Source organism: Onychomys torridus, chromosome 6 (assembly GCF_903995425.1).
Source record: "Onychomys torridus chromosome 6, mOncTor1.1, whole genome shotgun sequence".
Taxonomy (NCBI): Eukaryota; Metazoa; Chordata; class Mammalia; order Rodentia; family Cricetidae; genus Onychomys; species Onychomys torridus.
Window position 1 is genome coordinate 63,322,065 of NC_050448.1, and position 25,576 is coordinate 63,347,640.

Genomic DNA, 25,576 nt, shown 5'->3' on the forward strand with positions numbered 1-25,576 from the left:
TGGTATTAGTATTATTGATGACTTTGTATTAACTGTATGGTAAGACTACTTGTTAATAGGTTTCTTCTGATTTTACTTTGTAGTGTCTTACAATTTGAATATTTGTTAGACGCATTTTATGGAAGTTACTGAATTCTTTGCTAATGTCTTCTTTTGAAGTTAAACTTACTTTATTACTTCTTCAACTTTTCTCTATTAGGTATCAAGGGAACAGGATCAGCCAGGGCAAGCAACAGCACCAGATGCTGTTGACCAACAAAGGAGGGACTCCAGATCAACCATGTTTCGCATTCCTGAGTTCAAGTGGTCTCAGATGCATCAGCGTTTGCTCACTGATCTCCTCTTTTCCATAGAAACAGATATACAGATGTGGAGAAGGTTTGTTCATGTGTTCACTAGAGATGACATATATAAATCAATTTTAGTCTCTCTTTCTAAGAAATGTATGTAAACATTTTATATTACTCCAGACATTTGAAAAAGCAGAATATAAATTATTCTATGTTAGTATTTTACCACATAAAGTTTTATGCTCCATTCTGTGCATGGAATCCCGATTTGGACTATAAAACCATAAAAATCCAAAATTTCCATTATTAAAAATTGCTTAAGGTTTGCAATACTATTTTTTCTAGACTAGAATTAATTAGAAGGTAGGTATTCCAGGTGGGCTTGTTATTGTAAATGCCAAAATTTAGCTGAAATTCATGTACAACATTGTTCATATGTGTAGCATAAGAAATCTATATATTTTCCATTGTGTGATTTACAATTTTAAAAGAACCCAATTTGTTGATTTTTGTTTGTATGTGATTCTTACCATATTTAAAAGAATTTTATGCCATTAAGTAAGAAAGTACTAGTAAAAATGCATTTTAAAAGTACATGCAGGGCCATTTGCCTCCTAATTTTTGATGTGACTTCTCAATCGACTATTTAAATCAAATATATGAAGACTAGTGTCTATGCTTTAGCAAAGCTATGCTTTGGACATAGACAGTAACACTGATGAAGAGTGTTCTACTTGTTCTGAGGAAGTGGGCACCCCCAATATTTTCTACATTTCCAGGGTGATTCAAAAGCATCTTCTTTTCTGCCTCTCCTTAAGCAGGCAAACTGTGGTTTCCTTTCCTTAGCTTCATCAGTAAACATAATTTATCTTTGGACAGCCATTCAACAAAGACAGTTATGGACTTCGTGAATAGCAGTGATAATGTCATCTTTGTACACAACACAGTTCATCTCATCTCTCAAGTGATGGACAATATGGTCATGGCTTGTGGAGGAATACTGCCATTGCTTTCGGCTGCTACATCGGCCACAGTAAGGACTTAACTACTACATACAATTGGTGTGAAATCAGAAATGCAGTGCTTCTTTATTGATTAGAGCTTCGTGCAGTGGTTGCTTGTATATCATAACTGCTATGATAAAAATTTCATCATTATATTTGTCTGAAAAGCGGGCTGGAGAGATGGCTCAGCCGTTAAAGGCTAGGCTCACAACCAAAAATATATTTGTCTGAAAAGAACTTAGGATGTGTTGCAGGAATGAAAAACCTATAAAGAATGTTAATTTATTAGGCATGAGTTAGCTCATGAAGAATATGATGAAAGTATTCTCATAGCTCTTTCTTTTTTTAGATCAAAAGAGCAAGTCAGTCTATTGTTCTAGATCTCCAGAAAGCCTGGCCTTGAAAAAACTAGAAATTGAGGAATACATCTGGTAAATGTGAATGTAGATATAATTACCCGACTTTATACTTTGCAGCATGAGCTGGAGAATATTGAACCTACTCAAGGCCTTTCAATAGAAACCTCAGTGACATTTTTGCAGAGGCTAATCAGCCTTGTGGATGTACTTATATTTGCAAGTTCTCTTGGTTTCACTGAAATTGAAGCTGAAAAGAATATGTCATCTGGAGGAATTCTGCGTCAGTGTCTCCGACTGGGTAAGCTGTTAAAAAAAGCTGTCAGTTAAGAATTATATTTAACATTTTCCATCATTCACACTGTTGGCTAAGTACAGTTTTTCTTATTTTGGAGAGAAGGTGTATGCTTTCCATGTTGCTGTACGTCTGCGTTTTAGTGTGCATAGCAGTAGCTAGTAAGTTTGGTCATGGGGTTGGTATAATCCACATGCTGCTTAGGTGATTGTGACTAACATTCACCCTTCTCTGTTAATGTTTCTTGTTTTTAAATTAGTGCTTTTCAAGTTTTATAAATCACCAGAAGATCTTCTTAGCATGTATATTTATCTTGGGTGAGGCCCAAATTTGTATTTCAAGTACCCTTTTCTCTTCTAAACACACTTCAATAGGAATGTTCTAAGGGGGCATCACTCAAATATACATTTATTCAAATAAGCTTAGATAGTTTATTAAAGTAGTTAACAAAATCATTAAATCTCTGTTCTTCTGGGAACAGTTCTTATTAAACATAGCAAACGTACTCAGAGTAGTCAATGGTTTGGCTGTTTAGTGTTAAGAAGGCCTCATGAGATGATGGGACTCTTGTTCTTTGCATAAGGTTTCCTGTCTCTAGGTGTAAGCTCTGAGAGTTGGTTAATTGACTTGCTTATGCAGAGAAGATATTGGAGAGAGAGGGCCTAAGAAATGGAAGCAAACCCTTAGGAACTATGGGTTTTATTTTATGAAGACAGTAATTTATAAAAATAGCAGCACAGAAGCTAATTAATGAAACATTTTCCTAAATTTATCAAGAATATGTAATATAAACTAGTAAATATCCATTGTTAGACTTTTCTATACCATTATAATTTTTACTTAAGATACCTTTCAATATAGCTTTTAGAGTTAGTATGCTCTAAAGAAATTGGTGTAGCAATTTATAGAAATTATTTAAAAAGTTCATATTATACGTAACAATATAGAACCTATCATTTATTAATGTCTCTCACTAGTGCTGATTTTGATATTTCAATAACAACTGTTTATTCTTTTGTCTATGAGAAAATTGTAGGTCAAAAAATTAGGAAATTTATCTCAAATTTAAAACTATAATTAGTGCAGTTGAAATATGAATTTAGATTTGTCTTCATAGGCCTGCCGAAGTCTTCAAACTTATTAGGATTTCTGAACTGGGCCGGCTGTGTACTGCAATGTTAGGGAAGCTGACTAGCAAGCACTCTGAGGCTCTGGCTCAGTACTTTGTACAACAAGACAAACCATTTCTTCACTGATTCCCTTTCAGCAGGACTCCCCAAATCATGCTTGAGGGGCCAGAGGACATTTTTTGAAACAGGATTCTATGAAGACCAAGTTGGTTTTGAACTTGCTACCTAGGTGAAGATTGTGATCTTCCTGCCTCCAAACTTTGCCACCAAACCTTATTTTATGCTCAGGATAGGGATTAAACCCAAAGTCTCAGCAGTGCTAGAAAAGCACTCTACCATAACCTGTTTTCCCAGGTCTTAACCATAACAGAGAATAAAATCAGACAATAAATACTAGGTGATAGTCTAGGGACATTTTAGGAATCTGCTGAAGGTAATCTATTTTGAATAAAGTGTAACAGAAATTGTGCTGTGTAGATGATTTGTGTCTTTGCTGTAACCTTAACTATCCTTTGTTCTTTCTCCATCTTTCTCTGAAAATACATTATAGTGTGTGCAGTGGCTGTAAGGACTTGCTTAGAGTGCCAGCAGCGTTCACAGCTGACAGCTAGAGGAGAGCCAGCGAAAGGCCTGACCCCCATGGGGAGGTCTGCGGCAAAGGTAAGAGACGGGGTCATCACTCCAAAGCATATTTGTATTCCACAATTGAGATCCTAACTTAGCTTGTTCCTTTCAACACAAAGCTAAGTAAGTCTGACAGAGTCTAAAATAGTCATTTTCTTCTGTCAATGTGACATGTTTGTGTTTAAATACATGATAAATATTTGTCTATACTTAATCTTGTCTGCTTTTCCAATACTTTTTCTTTATGTTATGTATTTTCCCCATGTGACTTCCCTTGCCATGCCCAACCCCTGCAAGGAAAGAAAAATAATATGAAAAAACCAGTTTTTTGTTTTTTTTTTTTTTTGTGTTATGGCATGCTTCTCTGATACTTTACTGTGTTCATTGATTTTAAATCTGTTTAATGTGTATATGTATATATTGGTGAAATTATTAAGGCCACTCCATGTAGTTAAAAGGGAGGTTTATTTTGTGGGGTAACTTACAAATGAAGGGGTAGGTTGCAGGCAAAGGTATAGGGTAGTCCGGCAGTGTTCTCTGGAGAACTCTGCTCGGTCTACCTCTAGTGTCCCGCGTCCCGGAACCAAGAGACCACCTCCTCCTGCTCCTCGGTCCTCCGCTCCTTCCTCTGCCCCGCCTTGTGGGCGTGATCATTACTGAAGCCTCAATGGGGGTTGAAACTTCCAGGCCAATGCTGGGATGGCTACCCACTACATGTATATGTATATGTATATGTATATGTATATGTATATGTATATGTATATGTATATGTATATGTATTATTATTATTAATATTATTATTATTATTATTATTATTATTATTTTATCTAATAGAGCCCAATGGACATTGTGACTGGTGGTATATCTCCAGTAAGAGATCTTGAAAGGCTCCTGCAAGACATGGACATTAATCGGCTTCGAGCAGTTGTTTTCAGAGACATTGTAAGTCAAAATATTTCTTTGAAGAATTATCTTAGCTAGTATGTGCTTTCTCTTAGCTAGTATGTGCTTTCTCTTAGGCCTGAAGCCCTTAAAGTAGAAGCTCTGTGAAATGACAGAGATGGGTTCAACAGGCAGGCCTCGAAACCAGGTTTCTTGGCAGTGCTTTTAGAATCTTACAGTGGTATAAGGGATTATCTGAATAAACAGCTAGTTTATCAGAGTGAAGGAGCAATCCACTGTTACATAAGAAGCACCGCCTATTCTTCTCATATGCTCAGCAAGTCTACAAATTTCAGTTGTGTACTTTCATAATTCCCATTTTATAGGTGAAGAATTTGAGGTAGGGAGAGCTTAAGTAACCTGGTCAAATGCTGTGGCTAATAAGTGACAGTCAAAATGAAACCTGGCAGTCTGGCCTCTAGAATCCTTGCACTTATTGTAATAGCATGTACTGTCTCCTAACACTGTATTATTTTACTGAATGTTATTTTTTCCTCTCAAGGAATTGTTAAAACGTAATAAATAATATATAATGAAATGTTTCTACTATTGTGGTATTTTAAACTTTTTTATTTATTCTTTATTTTTTGTTTTTATTATTGAGGTAGGGTTTTATGTAGCCCAGGCTAGCTTTCACTCTCTACCTCTCTAGCCTCTCAAGAGCTGTGACTGTAGTCATATATCTTCCAGTATTTTTAACTTTTTTAAAGAAGAAAATAAATTTGTTTTAGCAGATTTTGATGCTGTTTTTTTAAAGTTTTATAAAATATAAATCTTAAGATACAGCCATTTGTAATTTCAGTACTAGAAATACTATCTTTAGTAAATAGTTGTTGAAGAACACTTACTATATATTTTGTATTGAGTATCTTAAATATATGTTTCCTATGAAATTTCCTGAGCATCATTTTTCTTTTTCTGTTTCTTTCTCTGATATTTTAGTACCCTCTTGTGTTCTTAACTAGGTCTTGATACATGTATAGAATTTGGAATATTATTACTGCTCAGTAAGTTTTGAATATCTATTAAATAGTAGAGGGTGAGGTGCTATGTTTGTAGTATCTCATTTATAGCCCCATTAGGAAGATGGCAGGATTTTTTTATTTTATTTTATTTTTTTAAACCAGAAAGGACACAGTTAGTAGAAAGAGGTGGAGGAAGTAAGTTAAGGATTTTTGTGATTAATGGGATGAATAAAGATTTTGTTAGGCATAAGTAATCAATAGTTGACTAAGAAGACCACATAAATGATTTGCCTAATGGGCATATCATTAGCAGACATGGCAGGAAAGAGATGTTTAATAAAAAAGGAAAAATGTACATTTATCTTTTCTACCCAAACTCAGAAAGTTATATCTGCAAACTTACAAGGAACCATAGATTTTCATCATACTAGTAATGTGTCTAAGAATTGCTTCAAGTTGACCTGTTCAGGGAGAGTTTGATATCTGATTATTTTTCTGAAGTTACATCTAGAATTTCTGACAATAGTTATTATATTTTTAATTTAATTTTTATTTTTTGAGAATTTCATCTATGAGGACAGTAGATAATACTTGATGCTTAGTCTAATTGTTCCTTAAGCTCCCATCTGTCTTCTAGGCAACAGAGCCAAAGGCCTAGGGCAAGTACATTTGCTGGTGTACATCTTTAGACCTAGAAGCTTACCGGCTACTAACTACTTGAGATGCCTTTAACTTTAGCACTTGACAGACACTTGATTTTTCAATTTAAAATAATGAAGCCTTTCTGAAGTATTACTAGAAGGGATGTGTGTGCAGCATCTTCTTGGCTGGATACTGAGTCATTGACCTTCACATGCAGGTCATCTGGGGAGCTAGGATGGTTTCCTCTCTGCCTCAGTTTAGTTTATCCTTTTCTGTGAGGAAAATGCTTTGTATTTAGTCCTGACTTCTGTTTGCTTGTGATAGTTAAAATACTCTGAAGATTCCTTTTCCATCTGTTTTTCTATGTGACAGCTTTACTCTTTACTCCTGGATGTTTGTTATGGATATGCTGGGTATCATAGTGCAACATTACTGTGATGTTAAATTTATATATTTGGATTTTTATGATGAGAAGTAAAAATAATCAGTTACCTTTATATTGTATAAATATCATATTATAATTTGAGTCGCCTTGTAAAGTATGGTATAATATGTCTCTTAAGACTGAGCACTCAATATTTAAATTTGAATCACGTTTTCTGTTTCTGTGTTTGTAAGTATAAACATTTTCATTTAAAAGCACCACCAAGAATATTCTTGACCTTTGCTCAGATATATTTTAGAATCATTATGTTTAGTAATGAATTATTATATACATGATACATTATTTTCTGTGCACATTGAAAGATTTGTGGACATTATCTACATTAAATGTTATAATGTGAAATAAAATTAAAATATTACCAGTGGCATAAACAGTTACTTTTGTTTTTTTCTTAGGAGGATAGCAAGCAAGCTCAATTCTTAGCTTTGGCTGTTGTGTACTTTATTTCTGTTCTGATGGTCTCAAAATATAGAGACATTTTGGAACCCCAAGATGAAAGGCACAGTCAGTCTCTTAAGGAAACTGGTAGTGAAAATGGGAATGCATCACTTCCTGGTAAGTTTTCACATTTTATTCCCTGATACCCAAAGTTCAAACAGAACTTTCCCTGGTTATGTCACTGATTCTGGAACTTAAACCGACCTATGTATAAAGTGAGACCAAAGCTTTATATGTTTACCAATAGCTCAATAATTTGAATATTGTATAATTATTTACAACTGGGAGATGAGTTTTGTATTGTAAGTGGACCTTCTAATTAAAAGATGAGAAAGTATTATCCTTTAAAAGAGTCCAGAGTTTTTAATTTAGTATTTGCTGTGAAGGGTAGCTTAATCTTTCACAACAGAGTTCTAGGAAGTTGTTGAAACAATTAATAGTAATAACTATAGTTTTAAAGGTAGCTTTCAGTTACAGAAGTATAGTTTAGGTAAACAGCTTTGATAGTTATAGAACTAGCTGCACTGAGAGGAGGGGGTATTTTGTTTGTTTGTTTGTTGGTTTTTTTCATAGGTTTTCATCCAGTACCTATCAGGTACTTGTATACATGTAGAGTCGAACCTACAGGAAGAACAAGACTCCAGTGCCATGAAGCTTATCTCTGGCAGAAGAGACAGAAAATTTTTTTTAATAGATAAGTTTTATGGTGTTTTAGAGGGCAGTAAGAGTATTAATAAATAAAATGACAGGCGTGGCAGGAGAGATGGTTTATGCATTTTTATTTAAGTGAAATGCACCGTCTTTGGAATGTTGAGTATAGTGTTAAAACAAACATATATTTTAAAAGTAACACTCTGGGGCCAGTGTTCAGCTGATAAAAACATTTGTCACACAACCCTAATGATCTTAGTTCAGTTCCCCAGAATCCATAGTGGAAAGAGAGAACTGACTCCTGTATGTTGTCCTCTGTTGTACACATGTGCACCATGGCATGGGTATACCAGCATTCAAATATATATATATATGTCACATGAACATTATAAACACATATACAATGTTAATAAATGAAATAAAACAAGTAACACTTTGGATATACCTCAGTGTGGAAGGAGAACTAATGTTTGATTCTGGGCTGCCATGTGACATAGTACACTGAAGTTAGTGGTTTAAAACTACAGTTATCTTCATATTTCATGATTTCTGTGGTTGTCATTGGAATATGGCATGGTGGGAATACTCACCCCTGCTCTAGATGTTTCTTGGCACTTACAGTCTTAGGTGGCTTTTCTGCTGTCTAGTACCTCAGCTGAGAGAGCTCTAGGCTGGGGTTGACTGAGAGAAGCAGCTGAGCTAGTGTTATTCTGGGTAGAGTCTTGATTCTTACATTAACTTAATTCTTTATTTTTTTCCATTAGTTTGAAAGGCTTTCCTCTTTCTATGTAGTCTCCCTCATTAGAGTAGAAGTCATTTAAATTTCTAAACAGAGCTGGTTTGGAGTCAGGTAATATCAAGCCTGGAAGGCCTTATTAAAACTCAGCCTTGGAACTGGCTGTTATTTCTGATTCTATTCTGTTGGCTAACCATTCTATTGGCCTAGCTCAGATTGAAGGGTTTCTTAAGTACCAGGAGGTGTGAGTCACTAGGATCATTAAAATATTTGCCTTCCACTACCAGTTAAGAGGACAATGCAGTAATTCACTTGATGTGATGACTTGATGGTTTATGGTTGTAACCACATAGGGGACAAGAGGCTGTCAGATTCTGGATATATTTGTGTGACAGAAGAACAGTATTTCTGAACATTAATGTGAATATTTAAAAAAGAAAATATATTCAATAATTAATATAAGTTATATTGGAGTAGATCAAAGGTGAAATATTTTAGTTTTCAACCTGTTGGCTTTACATATCTTTTGACATACAAGATGTAGGGAAGGCAGAGAAATAGCAGAGCACGTGCACACACACACACACACACACACACACACGCACGCACGCACGCACACACACATTCCCTTTGTGTGCTAGATGAGATTGTGGAGGTATTTGTAATGTGAAGAGTGGGTAGAATAACTAAGGGGAAATACATGTAGATAGAGGTGATAAGAGAACCAAGGATTGAGAGGACCAAGGGTTGACCTCTAAGTTCCTTGAAGAAGGAAAAAGAAGTTGAAGATATTAATAAGAACCACTGGTGAGGTGATAGGAAAAAAGCAACAACCATGAGTCAAGGGAAAAATAACGTTCAAACTGCAGAGAACATCTAGCAGTTGCTTTGCAGTCAAGTGCTATTAAGGGTGGAGGACTGATCTTTAAATTTGGCGAGGTATAGGTTTTGGGTGAACTTGAAAAGAGCATGTTGGTTAGAAAGGTTGGAGATTTGATTGGAGAGAGTGAAGTTAAACAGCAAAATGGTGTTGTTTGGGCTAGGGATTTGGCTCAGTTGGTAGAGTGCTTGCCTAGCATGCATGACGCCCTGAGTTTCATTTCCTAACCCCTCATCAGCTGGTTATGTTGGCACATGTCTGTAATCTCAGTACTCAAGAGGTGGAGAGATAAGATCAGAAGGTCAAGGTCTTCTCTGGACTCACAGCAATCCTGGGATACATGAGACCCTGTCTCAGCAGAGATGGGGGTGCTCCTTGTGGAAGTGGATCACCAGCAGCATTTATTTATTCTGCATATTGGAGGGCTTGACCATTTTTTCAGCAGTGGAGACTATGTGTGAGGTAGAAGTTTTTACTTTATGTACTGTTGGCATTTAACTTTGTTATAATCCATGCATATGTTGGAATCATTTTGGAAGGCTGTTGTGGGTATTTATTATTTATTCATTTTAGCATCTATTTTGGATATAAGTTAATTCATTCCCTCTATATTTTATATTAATAGTTTTTGATTTTGAGAGAACATGACACATATTTTATAAAATCTTAGATGACTACTAGGACTTGAATATACCTTTAAAAAATTATTTCTGTATTTTTAAATTTACTCTTCTGTTCTGGGGAAGATGCTGAAAACACACCAGCAGATTTTAGCCAAGTAACTCTGTCATCGGTGGAGGAATCAGTGGAGAGCACCTCATCTACTCGAAGGAAGGACTCTGGCCTTGGTGAGGAAACAGCTTCTGGCTTAGGAAGCAATCCGTCTGTAGCTTCTCCAGCAGCGCCTCTGGGTGTCAGCGCGGGTCCAGATGCCATCAGTGAGGTGCTGTGCACTCTTTCTTTGGAAGTCAATAAATCTCAGGAAACAAAAATTGATGGAGGAAATGAGTTGGATAGGAAGGTGACACCATCAGTTCCAGTTTCAAAAAATGTCAATGTGAAGGACATTCTCCGGAGCTTGGTTAATATGCCAGCAGATGGAGTCACAGTGGATCCCGCCCTTCTGCCCCCAGCCTGCCTTGGTGCTCTTGGAGATCTGTCTATTGACCCTCCAGTGCAGTTCAGATCTTTTGACAGGTATGTAAATAATCCTTTGTTTTGTTATGCCGATATTTGAAAATTGTAGAGGTAAATAGGAATTCAGTATGAAAGTCTGAATTTTGTGGCTTCAACATTAGAGTAGAATGTTTGGATCTAATTTATTTTTTAAAAAAAGTGTAGTTCTGTTGTGTGGTTTGTGCAGTATTTTAAACTTTTATTCATTAACATCTTATATGCCACTAAAATGATGTTAGGTATATTTTTAGTAGTGCATGTTGTGTGTAAAAGAGCCTTTTTGTTTTTTGGTTCCACCTCAGGTATTACTTGAACTTGCAATAGCTACCCATCATTCCCTTGCTTCCAGTTGTGCCCGCCTTTGTGAAAACAACATCAGAAATGGGAATCTAGATGCCAGCAGATAAAAGAATTCAACCAGGGGTTCTGAGCCTGGGCAATTTGAGAAAGCTAACTATAGAATCTTTGTTGATTGTGTAGCCTTCAGGAATTTTTTTAAAAATAGATTTGCTATTTCTTTATCTAGCCAATTTCTGTGTGTTGTTCAAGATGCTGCCCAAGGCCTCAGTATTGCTAGAGAGGTGATCTACTACCAGTTTTAATCCACCGTCAGCCTGCCTGGTCATTGTCTTTGTATTTTATAAAGTTTTCATATGTTCTACCTCCAACACATAGTTATTGATTGAATAATTTTAAAAATTAGTATTTTTATCTAGAAACAAACTAATGTACAGAAAAGTTCCTACTACAAATTTTTCATTTTTATTGAGACATAAGTTGCTAATATGATACTTAGATATTTTTTAATACTTCCTGTGTTTTCTATATAGATATACTATTATTTTTAAATAAGAAAACTAAAATTGATATAATGCTTTTTTAATCTTAAAATACTAACTAAATTATTACCTTAATTTCCTTAAAATCATTTACTATTTTTTTTTACTCTTTCACAATTTTTTATGTTTATATAATGTGCTTCAATCATTCCTGCCTCATTTTCCTCTTCTCCCCACCCACCTCCCGTTAAACCCTTCTTCCAGCAAGCATCCTCCCTACTTTGATTTGTGTGTGTGTGCTTCACTGCCCTAGTCTGTTGATTTAAATTATGTATGTCTGTGTGTGGATATGTGCCCACGAGTGGCAGGTGCCTGTGGAGGCCAGAGGATCCCTTGGAGCTGGAGTTAAGAGTAGTTGTGAGCCAACTGACATGGGTTCTGGAACTGAATTCTGGTCCTTTGCAAGAGTGGTACATGTTGTTAACTACTGAACCACTCCTTAGATGCTTTTTCACACACACTGCATTTAATCAAGATTCTTTGTATGGGCATGGAGAGTGGGTTATTTACTTGAACAAGGACAATTTATCAGTGGCTATGCTACTGAGGAATTTGACTCTTCATCCTCCAGCAACCATTTTACTTCTGTAGCTCCTTAAAGGGGGGTGAGGCCTTATGAGGTTCCATGTGCCCTTCCTCCATTAATGCAGATTTTATGCAGATAAGCACTGTTTTTGTAAGCTCATAGGTACTACAGTGATGCTGTTTCTAAGAGACAGCATTTGATAGCACTTCTTCCCATCCTCCAGCTCGTACATTGTTTTTGCTCACTCTGTTGTAGCATTGTTCCCTAAGCCTTAGAGCTGGTGATGTGATGTTTCATGTAGGAATCACTTATTCCCCCGCACTGTGGCCAGTTATGAGTTTGTCACTGGTGCTTTCTGCAGACAGAAATTTCTCTGACCAAGTCTAATCACAGTAGTAATCTATGTGTAAAATTATAAAACATTTAGAAGGCAATTCGACAGTAAATCCATTTAGAAAAACAATAGCTGTAGGTTCCTTTGTCTAGTTCCTATAACTTCCCATCCATGATCTTTTGACTAGGTTTATAATACCTAACATGGATTCCCTTCTGTGGAGCTGGCCTCAAATTCAAGCAGAAAATGATTAGTCATTCCCATAGCAATTATGCTACTTTCTATTGCACCAGTGAGAACATGTGGCCTGGTAGGCTGGTGATGTCGCTTGCAGAATTTGGTAGGACTTGTCATGATTTTTCCCCTTCAGCAGCAAGTATGGTGCCTTCTGACTCCAGGAAAGCTAGCCAGCGAGGAGGAAGCTTCCAGTTCAATTTTCACTTGATTTTTCTGTGTCCTATAACCAAAGTGTGTGGTGTTTTAGCAATAGGGTCTACAGCAATGGGAATAGCCTATTCAATAACAGCCTTTTAAGTCAAATGACCCAAATCTTCAAGTCTTTGAATGTCCCTCATTTTATATTTGTCTAATGTTGCCTCAGAATTAGACTCAGATTTGTACATCTTTTTGAGAAATATCACAGAAGTGATAGCTTCTCCTTGTTGCTTCCTGTCCAGTGGCATATGTATGGCTTTGTTACTGATGCCACTTACTCTGGTCAGTGATTACAATGGTATGCACCAAGTTTCCTACTATTATGGAATTTCTTGTGAATAGAGGCTATAAAATTTCATCACTTTATTGGATTTTTTGTTCATTCATTGTTGACTCAAGGTTCTCGGTTTCATTTGGTGGCTTCTACATATTAGACTATGTAGTAATATATTTTTCAGTTAGTTTAGTTTTTGCCCTCTGTAATTCCCTCTTTTATAAATAGCATCTTACTATGTTGTCCAGGCCAGCTGCAGATTCCTCAGCTCAAATGATTGTCTTGCCATAGACCTTTGAACTCATGGTAATGCTGTTTTGGTCAAAACTGGGATTATGGGTGTGAGCTACCATTCCCATTTTAAAATTAACTTAAATTTGTGCTAGTGTTAATAAGAAACAATTGGGTGGATAAATATTTTAATTGGCTGGGTCTTATTAGTATACTTAAAATGTTTTTTATGAATGACCAAAATTTTTTATTTTGTCATTTATTTACTTTTCAATAATGTTCAGATTAAATCTCTTTTCTTAGTGCCTTAAGTGAGATTATGCATCTACTTCGGGAATCCTGCTTAGGATTCCTGTCCTTTAAAAAGGTTTGTTAAAGTAAGAAAGAATAATTTTTCTAGTGACATTTCAGGATGTTCCATGGAAATTAACATGTCTGGTATGCATTTAACGTATTGTCTGATGGAGTACAATCTCTGTCTCTCCCCTTATCTTTTTTCTTAGCAAGAGACACCTTTTGAAAGATTTTTCTTGAAGCCCTGGGCCAATGGAGTGTCATTGGAAATTTCAAAGCATCCCTCTGATCATGTATTTATCTCAGGAATGCTGTGCCAGAAATCAGAACTCTCCTCATATCTTCAGAATTATCAACTCCCAAGCAATAGCTGGGAAGTTTAGAGTAACAGCTCCATGAGTGAACCCTTGCTGAGAGGCTGCCAGGTTCAGTGTCTGTGAAAGGGAAGGTGTTTGTGTTCATTCCCATGCCAAGATTCCTGCTCTTATCTAATTTGGAGATCCTTGCTGGCGATTAATGGGTACCAGGGATTTATCTTGATAAAAGTTCAAGGACTGGTCTGTGTTTTCAGCTGAATCCTTAGGGACTAAAGTACTCAGCTAAAATATTTTTTTCCTGTTGGTGAACCATTTTATAACCATGTTAAATAAAATAGCAGTGTTAAGGTTTGTGATATTTTAAACTGATGTGATTTTAAAATGAAAATTCTGAAACTTGTCTGGAAGATATTATTGCTATTTACTAATTAAATGAAAGAACCTGTAAAGTCCCTAATTAAAGAAATGATGACGAAACAACAGGTTTTTTCCTTTCACTTTTCATGTGCGGAAGTATAAAAAGTACTAAAAATCTGTACAATTCAGAAAATTACTTGTTTCATAAACATGAAGACAGATTTTGAGTTACTTTTTAAGTAGAAACTTAAGGCCTAGGACATATGCAGTGGTGGAGTTTGTGCTTGTCTGTGCCAGATTATGGGTTGAATACCCAACACTAGAGTCAGAGATGGAAGAATAAAAAAATAAACGTACTTGATAACAGTTGATCTCAAAGTGAGTTCTATGTGTAATGCATTTTATTTTATTTTTCAAAGAGACTACAAAATATTTTATTTTTGTATAGCTAAATCTCATTAAAGAGTGGTAAGTTTAAATTTTTAGGTTATCTTTTCAAAATTTAGAATGTACTTTCCTAGTTTAGATTTATGCTTACAAGAAGAGCATAATGGGCTAAATATCTCTTCTACTGAAGGCTTTAGTCTTTACACTGAAACTTTACTGTTGTAATATGCAATATATGCACATTATTTATTTCATTTTAATTAGATAATATGATTTTGAATTTTATTTTAATACAGCCCAGAGCTTTAGTAGTATTGTGTTATTTCTCAGAAGTGATTTAAATCAGGTAATGATTTAAAAATTATTAATTTTATTTTTTGTGTGTACTAAATCATAGTTAGAATAAACAGCAGGGGAGAAAGCATGATCACAAAGGTGATATTCCAAAGGACATTCTTATCCATTATGCTATCGATTGTGCTGACCCTTGAGATTTCCCCAAATGTGGGAAACTTGACTGTGTAATTTCTGATAGTGGGGAACTGTCTTTATGCTCTCCCCTATTAAAATTAAAAAATAAAATAAAGCCTTATTTTCTAATTATTATCAGACATATTTTTGTAATTTAACAGTGTATGCATAATTTCTTATCTTGAAACTTGATTTTTGTTCTGTGTGGCTGATTATAATATAGATGTATTTAAGTGTTAACATGATATGATGGTTGGAGAACTGAGTGAACATACTGGAAACAATTTAATTGTATGCTTTATGTGCTTGAATTGTATGGCATGTGAACTATAGCTTAGTAAAACATGAGAAACAGTTCATTGTGAGGCAATGGCTGAAATCAGAAATCTGATTTGTGGTGCATTCCTAAAATTTATTTTGAACTGAATAAAAGAATATGCTATTGTCACTATTGAAAGTATTAATAGTATGCTAAATGTTTAAAAACCAATCAAGGTTTTGTTGTGTTTTAATTAACCATGGGCAAATAAGGATTGTGAATGTTAAGGAACAAATAAGTAGTGTTGTATTTACTGGGCTTTGATCAGTTTTTGTAACTGTGTTACACAAAACATCAGTCAAGATTCTCCCTTTCCACCCAACCCTTCCTTGTCCCTGTCCCTCAGAAGCAATTGGTATTTTAACTTTTTACAAAACCATTTGTTAGTTTGCCTGCTCCAAAACTTTTTAAAAAAGGAAGTAAAAACTATGCTCTTGAATATAGGTTTTCTGAATTTAACTTAACACCTTTGAGATTCGTCCATTTTGATAATTTTATTAACACTCTATCATATTGTTACATAATAGTAGCCTGCTATATAAGTACTCACCATTTAAAAGTTTAGTTTTTCTGAATGAAGTACATTAGAGCAGCTGCCAGTTTCCAGCTATTGTAAAGTATCTGCAGGCATAATTGTATTATTACATACTTAGATTTTCTTGAGCAAGGTTCTGAGGTACAGTTATTAGGTCATAGGATAAATTTACGTCTCAAAATTTGATTATAGAGCAAGTAGGTTTTTTCACTGCTGTGAATTGAACACTGGCCCTTAGGCGTATTAGGCAAAGTGCTGAGCCAGTGCCTGTCCACAGTTTCACTAATACCCTCCTGCCATAATCTCACTAACCTGAATGTTATCTGACCGTTGGTAAATATCTGTTGTATGCACAAAACAGATTGTAATGGTTCTTTTGTGAACAAATGTGAAAGTGAATTAGTCATACTTATTTTTCTACCTAATTATTAGAGCATAGAGATTTTTCTTACATATTAGTGTATACATTGCTGGCAAGAGCAGGAAAAGCAACACATTATATTTAGCATTGTTTTCTGAGGGTACCATCAGCACATGTGTATTTGTGCATGTGTGTGCACACACACAGAGAGGTCATATCTACTTCCCTTTAAGTCAGTGATCTTCATCTGATATAAGCTACCATGATTTAAGCACACCATTTTGGGATTGGGGCTCAGGTGGCTGTTGCTTCTATTTTTTAGTATATAGTTAACATTGGCAGTCACCCTTATAATGATGTGACACCAGCTACCCCCAAGTACATTGAATAAGCTTTGCCTAGCACAAGATAACTTGATTTAATTGGCAACAGTGTTTGCCCTCAAATGATAGTCACTGAAGTAAAACAGAACCTATTTCAGTTTGTTCTTTTTTTTTTTTTTTTTTAAATTAACAACAGGGATATATATTTTAAAATAATAGAACTATGTGCTTTAGAAAGTATGAATACATTTATTAGGCTAAAGTACCTAAACAACTTTGTTTAAAAATCAAATACTTTAAAGCTATTAAGGGAATACTTTCAGCTTACAGTATTGTTGACAAAAGACGTGATTAAATGAATTGAATGTTGACGACTTAAAGCTTATGGTTAACACGGGGTAATTAAAAGTAAGAGCTGCTGTGGGAGTGCATTGTATATCAGCTGTCCTTTTACCTCATTAACTGGGTGTTTGCATGTTTATGGAGCTACCTTCAATTAAAAATGCTTCCTAAGTTATGTCTAACAAGGTCTTTTAGTTACTCTTTTAGTATAAAGTATTGCACTTTAATTGAAATTGGTATATCATAAATACCTGAATTTGAATACAATATGAACAATATAAACAACTGATTATTCAGCACCTTTTCTTTTTAAAACAGTTGTCCATTGTTTCCTCTGTGATACAATCAAAAGCTATCATATTTTATGAGCTATATACATGTATCCATTGCTTGTATAGGTATTGTTTTATCTTTTAAGATACTTAAGGTTTTATGATTTCAATTTAGCAGTGATTTAAAATCCTTGAAGCATGCTGAGTTTTCTGCATCAGTTCTGGTGGTTTAAAAAAGGTTAATTACTTGTCGTCTTAAATTTCTTTTGTTTTTTGTTTTTTGTTTTTAAATATATTTATTTTATTTTTTTCATACGGATATTTGTGTTTCAATTTTACATATGAGCCGTGGGTTCCCCTGTCCTCCCCCCCCCCCCCCTGCCCCCGCCTTTCCCTCCGGCCCCCCCCCCCCCCATTCCCATCTCCTCCAGGGCCAAGACTCCCCTGGGGATTCATTTAAACCTGGTGGATTCAGTACAGGCCGGTCCAGTCCCCTCCTCCCAGGCTGAGCAAAGTGTCCCTGCATAAGCCCAGGTTCCAAATAGCCAGCTCATGCACTAAGGGCAGGTCCAGGTCCCACTGCCTGGGTGCCTCCCAAACAGTTCAAGCTATTCAATTGTCTCACTTATCCAGAGGGCCTGATCCAGTTGGGGGCTCCACAGCTTTTGGTTCATAATTCATGTGTTTCCATTCATTTGGCTATTTGTCCCTGTGCTTTTCCAATCTTGGTCTCAACAATTCACAAACTTACACTCCCTCCTCTTTCTCGCCAATTGGACTCCTGGAGCTCCACCTGGGGCCTGGCTGAGGATCTCTGCATCCACTTCCATCAGTTATTGGATGAGAGTTCCAGCACGGCAGTTAGGGTGTTTGGCCATCTGATCACGAGACTAGGTCAGTTCGGGCTTTCTCTCGACCATTGCCAGTAGTCTACAGTATCATTGTGGATTTCTGGGGACCTCTCTAGCACTTTGCTTCTTCCTGTTCTCATGTGGTCTTCATTTATCATGGTCTGATATTCCTTGTTCTCCCTTTCTGTTCTTGATCCAGCTGGGATCTCCTGCTCCCCTAAGTTCTCTTTCCCTTGAACCTTGCCCTTCATTACTCCCACTGTCATCCAGGTTGTTCATGTAGATCTCATCCAAACAACTCCAGGGAGGCTACCTAGGAAACAGGACCCTAAGAAAGTCTTCTTACATTTCAAAATTCTTTTTTTGCCCCCAAATTATCTTTGGTTATGTTTATTAGAAAATTCAAAACAATCTTAAATTTAAAAATGTCTAATGCAATAAATATTCATTAAAACGTTAAAATGAATTATTTTCATAGGACATTGTCCTAGTTTTTAACACAATGATGCTGGGGAAATAGCTTGCCAGTAAAGTGCTTGCTATGCAAACAAGAGGACCTGGGTTTGATCCTTACAACCAATGTTTTAAAAAGCTGTGTGTGTGGAAGGGGGAGTGGGGAGGTGGTTGGATAGATGGCTCAGGAGGTTAAGAGCACTGGATGCTCTTCCCAGGGACCTGTGTTTGATTTTCATCACCTACATGGTAGCCCACAGCTATCTGTAACTCTAGTTCCAGGGGATTCAATGCCTACTTCTATCCTCTGTGGGCACCAGCTACACATAGAGTGTAAAGTGCAGGCAGACCACCATTCATATACCTTAAATAACAACAAACAAACAAACAAAACTGGATGTAATGTACTCTCGTAAATCCAGCGCTGGAGGGAAAGACTATAGTAGACCTTGGGGTCCACCAGTCAGCCAGCCTAACTTACTCAGCAGTTTTCTGCCCTGTGAGAGACCCTTTCTCCAAAACAACATGGTTGGCTCCTGAAGAATAACATCCAAGGTTCTACTCTCCCTCCCTCCCTCCCTCCCTCTCCCTCCCCCAACTCCCTCTCTCTAAAAGAGAAAAGGCACATAAATACGGACAACAGTGAAGGGACTTTAAGTTGATGAATATTCTAAAGAATACATCAAAAATAAGAAAGAAAATGAATTAACTTCTTTTTATTTTGAAATGTATATCATTAATGTAAGTAATTTATATTTTAAAATCTTTATTACAGAAGTGTCATCATTGCAACAAAAAAATCGGCAGTTTTACCTTCCACCCTTACTACAAGCACACCTACCAATGCTGTCAGTGTGGTTTCTTCAGTAGATTCTACCCAGGTCTCAGATGTGGGAGGAGAGTCACCAGGTGAGTGGTATCAACATAATTTTTAGATCCTATTTCAGCAAATCTTAGGACTTTCTGATAAAACCAAGAAGTTTGTAAGGTACTTAGAAACCTTTCTGCTTTTTGTGTTTTGTTGTTGATTGTTTACTAATATCCTAAAAAGTGAAATCAGGACTGGATTCAATTCATTTGGTAGAATGCTTGCCTAGCATGTATTGAGCCTTGGTTTCAGTCCCTAGTACCACATGAACTGATGGTGCACATACCTGTAAGACCTGGATGGTAGGGACACATGGAAGGTAGGGACAGATGATCAGAAATTGAAGGTCATCTTTGGTTATATAGTGAATTAAAGGCCTGTTTCAGTTATATGAGACCTGTTAAATGATTGTTAAATGCATATCTACTATATACTACTTTATTTTTCTGAATTAGAATTTAGGAAAATATTTACTATCCTCAAGTACTGTATCATTCTTGTACTAGCCCCAGTGTTGCACAAATTTTTTTTTTACAATCATTTTACTTTGTCTAGTTTTCCTTTCACATTTCTTTATACTATGAAAGCATATTAATGAATATCAGAACTTAAATCCATCTATGTTAGCTTAAAGCTAGAGATAAGATAAGTAAAACTTCAAGAGTGCAGTGTTAAGGTAGCCAAGTACGACACTGGGGAGATTGCGTAGGTGGTCAAATGTTTGCTGTGTTGTGCATGCACAAGGGCCTGCCTCTGTTGAGACCCCAGCACCTCTGTAAAAGGTTTGTCTCTACTTCGTCACTTGGAGGCAGAGACAGGCAGGTCCCTGGGGTTTACTTGCCAGCTAATCTTGCTGAATTAGTAAACTTTGGATTTGATGAAAATGTTTTCAGTCTGAAAAATAAGGTAGAAATCAAGAAAGATAGACATGACATTGACCTCTGACCTCCACGTGCACCAACATGGGCACATAAGACTCTTCAAACACACTACCATACAAGTCATGTAATGAAGGTAGGAAAAGGGAACATCTTATACCAGTCATACTGTTCAGGAAGTTGTGTTATTTCATAAACATAGTAACAAGGTGCTAGAATCCCCAAAGGACTCACACTCTGACTCTAGGATGAGGTTATTGTAAATATGAAAGAATCCTGAAAGAATACCTTGCTGGATTAGAAGATCAGAAGTCATGTTTTTACTTATTTTGGGACAACTTATAAGGATCTGCTCTCCTACTTTTATGTGACAAACCGGTCAGTCTTGGGGAGATTTGAGTTGTTATTAGACTAGCCACTGGTTAGCCAGCCCCTATCCCCACACTGTGTTTTGTGTTATGTGTCGACAAAGTGCATGCAATTATTTCTCTCATCTATCTTTTTTTTTTCTTTTGACACTGAGTCTCATGTGGCCTAAGCTGGCCTTGAACTTACTATGTAGCTAAGGATGAACTGAAACTTGTTATTCTTTTGTCTCCACATTCCAAATGCTGGAATTTGTCACCCAGCTTCGTTTATGTGGTGCTGGAGAGAGACCAGGGGATCTTCTGTCTGAGAAAAATGCTGTACCAACTTATCTACATACCCAGTCTACTTTTTACTTTTATTTTACTTGTTTTAACAAAATTTTGTTTTACAGTTTTAAATGCAATTACTTCTTAAAATCAATACTTTATGTACCGTTCAGTTGTAACTATGTTAGTATATAGCTTCCTAGTATGGTAAAAGTAAGATAACATATTGAAAAGTTACTTGATGAACTCCATGAATTGTACTACTGGCTCTCATGTACTATGGGGTCTCATGTAGCCTACGCTGGCCTTGGATTGAATGATTGAATGTATAGTGAATTATATCTCTGACTCCTGGACTTCATGTCTGTTGTGCTTTAGAGCCCTGCTACTACTACAAATTCTATTTCTCTGTTAGAATTTAGTTTTAGTATCCTTTTTTTTTTTTTTTAAAGCTGAGAACTGAACCATTAAGCTAGATCTCCAGTCCTATCAACTTCTTTAGGAGTTCATGAGGACTATACATTTTATTTGTGTATGTAGAAAACAGTAAGCATTAAGTTAAAAATTCCACCTGGAAACAAAAGTTGCTGTAGTAGTATTATATTGTGTGGTTTGGGCTTTTATTTTAACAAAGAAATTTAAGCATCACTACCCTTTAGTTTTAGATTAGTTTCAAATTTGTAGAAAAAAAGAGTAGAAAGAACATGGTTGCCTTGTATATACCCCTACAGCATTCTCTCTTCAGAGAATATTAGTGATTTTTTCTTGGTTTAAGTATACAAATATTAGCAACTTTATCCCTACCCAAAGGGTTGTGGGTTTTTTGGTTTTTGGTTTTTTTTTTTTTTTTTTTTTTGATTAGCTTTTTTTTTTAAAAGTCAGTAGTTACTACTTTTTTTTCTTTTAAATGAAATTGGCAGCCATTTATAAATTCTATAGTTATGAATTCCTCAGTACATCCCCATGAAGGCTTGACAGTGTGAGAAAGGTTTCCTTTCAGTTTATGGTACAGAGTAGTAATAGGATCTTCTGATACCTGTAGAGGCCAGAGGTCCAGATTGCCTGGATCTGGAGTTATAGGTAGCTGTGAGCCTCTTGACATGGGTTCTGGGAATTGAACTGAGGTCCTCTGCATGAATAGTACATGCTTGTAACAGTGTAGTCTTCTCTCCAGCTGACAACTCTTAGATTTTTGAGAGACGGCAAGAGGGCCTCCTGTGTTCTCCAAGCTGACTCTGAAGTTCTGCGTTTTCTCAGCTTCTTGAGTGCTGGGATCGCAGGCATGTACCCCCATGCTAGATTTCTGGCCACTTTCTAGTATGTTCTTCACATTTTAAATCACAGGGGAGATAACTTGTTTAGGTGATCTTTTTCTTTTCTCTAAATCCATGGTATGAATGGAGAATTCCAAATTAATTCGCTGTCTTGAAGTCTTATGTAACTACTAGCCAAAATTTATATAATTATATTGTACCTTATGGGCCTGACTCACAATGTATCCCTTTGTTTCCTGTTATTCAAAGTTTGCTTAATTGGTGGTGGTAGTGTTGTTCAAATAAATTCTCATTTTTTTCTTTGTTGAGCTAGAATTTTAAAGTATTTGCTATTCTGTGAGTTCCTTAATTAATTAATTAATTAGTTGATTTAGTTCGGTGGATCAGAGCCTCATACTTATTAAGTATGCACTGTGCAATTGTGCTATGAGCCTCGTCAACCTGTGTTGCTTTCTTAAAGCATCCATTTTTTTTTTTTTTCAGTTATTCCATGTCATCTTTGTGGTGTTGGTTTTCTTTTCTTCATTCATTTTTATCTTTACATCTGACTGTTCCTTTCCTCTTTTGCAAGCTGGTTTTGTTTTTGCCTGGCTTTCATTTCATTACTTGTTTCTAACCGATGCTGTGACTACTGCTGCCAGAGCGGTGTTTGGTCATCTTTAGGACCTTCTCTGTCTCTGCTTGGTGTTTCTTTATCTGCCGTGGTAGGTTTGTACCACCTCAGGCACTCTTTCACTTGGAATCCTAAGTCCACAGGAAGTTCTCTCTTGTATTTTATTAACTATAACTGGTAGATTTGGGGGCATATCTTGACTTATTTGCCATTTAAAATAAGAGAATCAAATAATAAATGAATAAATATAAAATTTTATTTTCTTTCTATGGGTTCTAGTAGAATTTTTGAAAATCATTTGTGGATGAGCTGATGATTGTTATTATATTCTGAGCCAGGGAAGTTCATTCTCTCTCATGCTCTCCTTCTCCATCTCCTCTTCCCCTTCCTTCTTCCTCTCCCTGAAGTCTTGCTCTTAGCTCAGGCTAAGCTAGAATACCTTAATGCGTTGTAGACTGACTGACCGTGGACCTGCAGTGTGCCTTCAGTCTTCGCCTCCCGACAAAGATGATTATGGTTCTTAATTTTGTAGTGAGCCAGGAACAACCACAAAATCTCTGCTCAAATTCACTAATACATTACTGGCTAATAAAGAAGCGCTTCACAAACAATTCATAGATCCAAATGGAAATTGAAAGAAGCCATATAAATATAAGATGCACAATGAGTTTATAGCAAGAAAGTTTAAAGTATTTGGAAATTGTAATATAAAGAAAGATCTCCTAAATTTTTCATGCACTATGATCAAAGAACAGCTAAGACTGGATAGACAGACCCAGAAAAGGAATTAAAGTCTGTCTAAGTTTCCCTCTTGAAATATTACCATTGAAATAGCTTTGTAATTTAGTTTAAAATTGGTAGTTTTCATATTTACATTTTATAACTATATATTATTAAATATGTAATTAATACGTTCAAATATTTTAGTATAGAGATTTAAGATTTTTCTTGGAATGATATACCTTAGCTTCTCTAGATTTTTCATTTCAACAGTGGCAACTTCTCTTTAAAAGAGGTAGAAGACAAACATCAGAGAAGGTATCTACACCCTTCTGTTTTCAAAGAAAAGGAAACTAAGTTTAAGTAACTGTATAAAAATCTGGAGCATTTAAAGTTACTCATCAACAAATATTGAATTATGTACAATATAATATGTTTTTGTATGTTAATATGCAGTATTTTTAAAAAAAATTTTATCATCTTTGCTCTGATATTTCAAACTATAAATAATAAAAACAAAATTGAATTTGACTCAGCAGTGGAACCAAGTGCAGCATTCTTTAGTAATTTGTGCACTGAGTGCTTGCTCATTTGCAAAATTTAGTATCAATCTAAAAGGTTTGTCCTTACTCAGTCAATAAAAAAGCTTCATTTCTTTGAATAAGCTTTTATTGGGCATATAGACTTTTCTTTGCAGACAGACAGACAGTCAAACACACACATAGACACATGCCTATCCACTCACACAAATGTGCAGCATAGCAGTGTTTAGTGAATAAAAGTTTGTATTTGATTCAATGGCTCCTTATTGTAAGGATCTATTACTTAGATTGTTAGGGGATTTGTAAGTAATATTTTACTCCTGCATAGATGTTGTTGGAAGATCTATTTATAGACATGTAAAACTGTTGGTTTACAGGAGCCGTGCATGTCAGGGCACAGATTAGGAAAGCACAAGCCCATGCCTTCCATGTGTTGGCAGCAACCTCTGCATTTACATGGCTGATTATCTTTTAGAAATGTTCAATGTGAAAACTAACTTATTATACATTTTTAAGTTTTCAATAAAAATGCATAACTACATATTTTTCCTGATGGATTGAAGGACAGTCTCATGTGAAATTACTGATATATTTACTTCATCCTTCTTTCTACTGTTTGTTTTTTAATATTTCTGGTTAATTTTTTTTAATCATTGTTGTGCAAGTGTCCTGTGACTTCAAGATTTATTTTTATTTTTATTCATATATCTGTGTACCTCTGTGTGTATGCCAAGTATGCCGTGTTTGGGTTCTTGAGGAGGCCAGAAGGAAGTGTGAAACTCCTGAAACCAGAGTTATAGGTGGAGCTGTAGATAGCAACAGTTGTGATCTGTGTGCCTGGTGTGGATGCTGGGAACCAAACTTGGGTCCTTTAGATGTAAGTGCTCCTATCTAGTGAGCCATCTCTTGAGCCCAAGTCCTGTGAGTTAGAGTTAAAAGTCCATTTTGTAAAAATCTCTTTTGCTGTATTCACTTTTAGGAATGATAATTGACCTTTTTCCCCCCAAAGGCAGTGAGTGCTAAGAAATACATTTTGTTACTGTTTCATTTGCAGCAAATACTATTCTTATTCTTAAAAACAAAATACTTCCTTCAACACACTGGGATTTTAATGTAAGGTCTGTGTATATGAGGCAAGTGCTCTCTACCAGTGAATTATTCTTCCCCAGTCTTTAATTAAAAAATTGTAATCGGTTTATTTGGTGCAAGAGTATAAGGAAATAATTCTGCTTATTCTTAATGACCAAGAAACTGTCTGCAAAGGCCTTCCACAAATGTGAATGAGCTTCACAATGGGGTATGGTGGAAAGGGAATACAATGATATACAACATTGTTCTGAGTGACCTCTAGGTCCTCATTTACACCTAACTGTGGGCAGACAGCCATCTCTTCACACTGTGGCTGTGACAGAATGGAAGTGTGTCTCAGTTTATCAGCTCCCACAGAGCAAGGCAAAGCAAGAGATTGTGCTTCAAACAGAATGGATGCTATAGGTGATTAGTGTGGTGGCTGGTTCCTAGTCCTAGGCCATAGGCCTGGGCTTCTCTTGA

The 25,576-nt window shown here is 36.0% G+C and overlaps 1 protein-coding gene and 1 non-coding gene across 6 annotated transcripts in view; both read left to right on the top strand.

The window, feature by feature from the left end:
- The window catches only part of Lrba (LPS responsive beige-like anchor protein), a 578,506-nt gene that overhangs the window by 119,141 nt on the left and 433,789 nt on the right, over nt 1-25,576 (top strand). For all 5 annotated transcript variants that reach the window (XM_036190835.1, XM_036190833.1, XM_036190836.1 and 2 more), the window contains 8 exons: nt 200-378; nt 1,170-1,323; nt 1,771-1,951; nt 3,626-3,735; nt 4,534-4,641; nt 7,089-7,248; nt 10,145-10,595; nt 19,271-19,404. In XM_036190835.1, coding sequence (XP_036046728.1) covers nt 200-378; nt 1,170-1,323; nt 1,771-1,951; nt 3,626-3,735; nt 4,534-4,641; nt 7,089-7,248; nt 10,145-10,595; nt 19,271-19,404 — 1,477 coding nt within the window. The remainder of the gene's footprint in view (nt 1-199; nt 379-1,169; nt 1,324-1,770; nt 1,952-3,625; nt 3,736-4,533; nt 4,642-7,088; nt 7,249-10,144; nt 10,596-19,270; nt 19,405-25,576) is intronic.
- On the top strand, nt 14,968-15,130 carry LOC118586485. Its single transcript, XR_004945366.1, has one exon. It is a non-coding gene; the product is annotated as a U1 spliceosomal RNA (small nuclear RNA).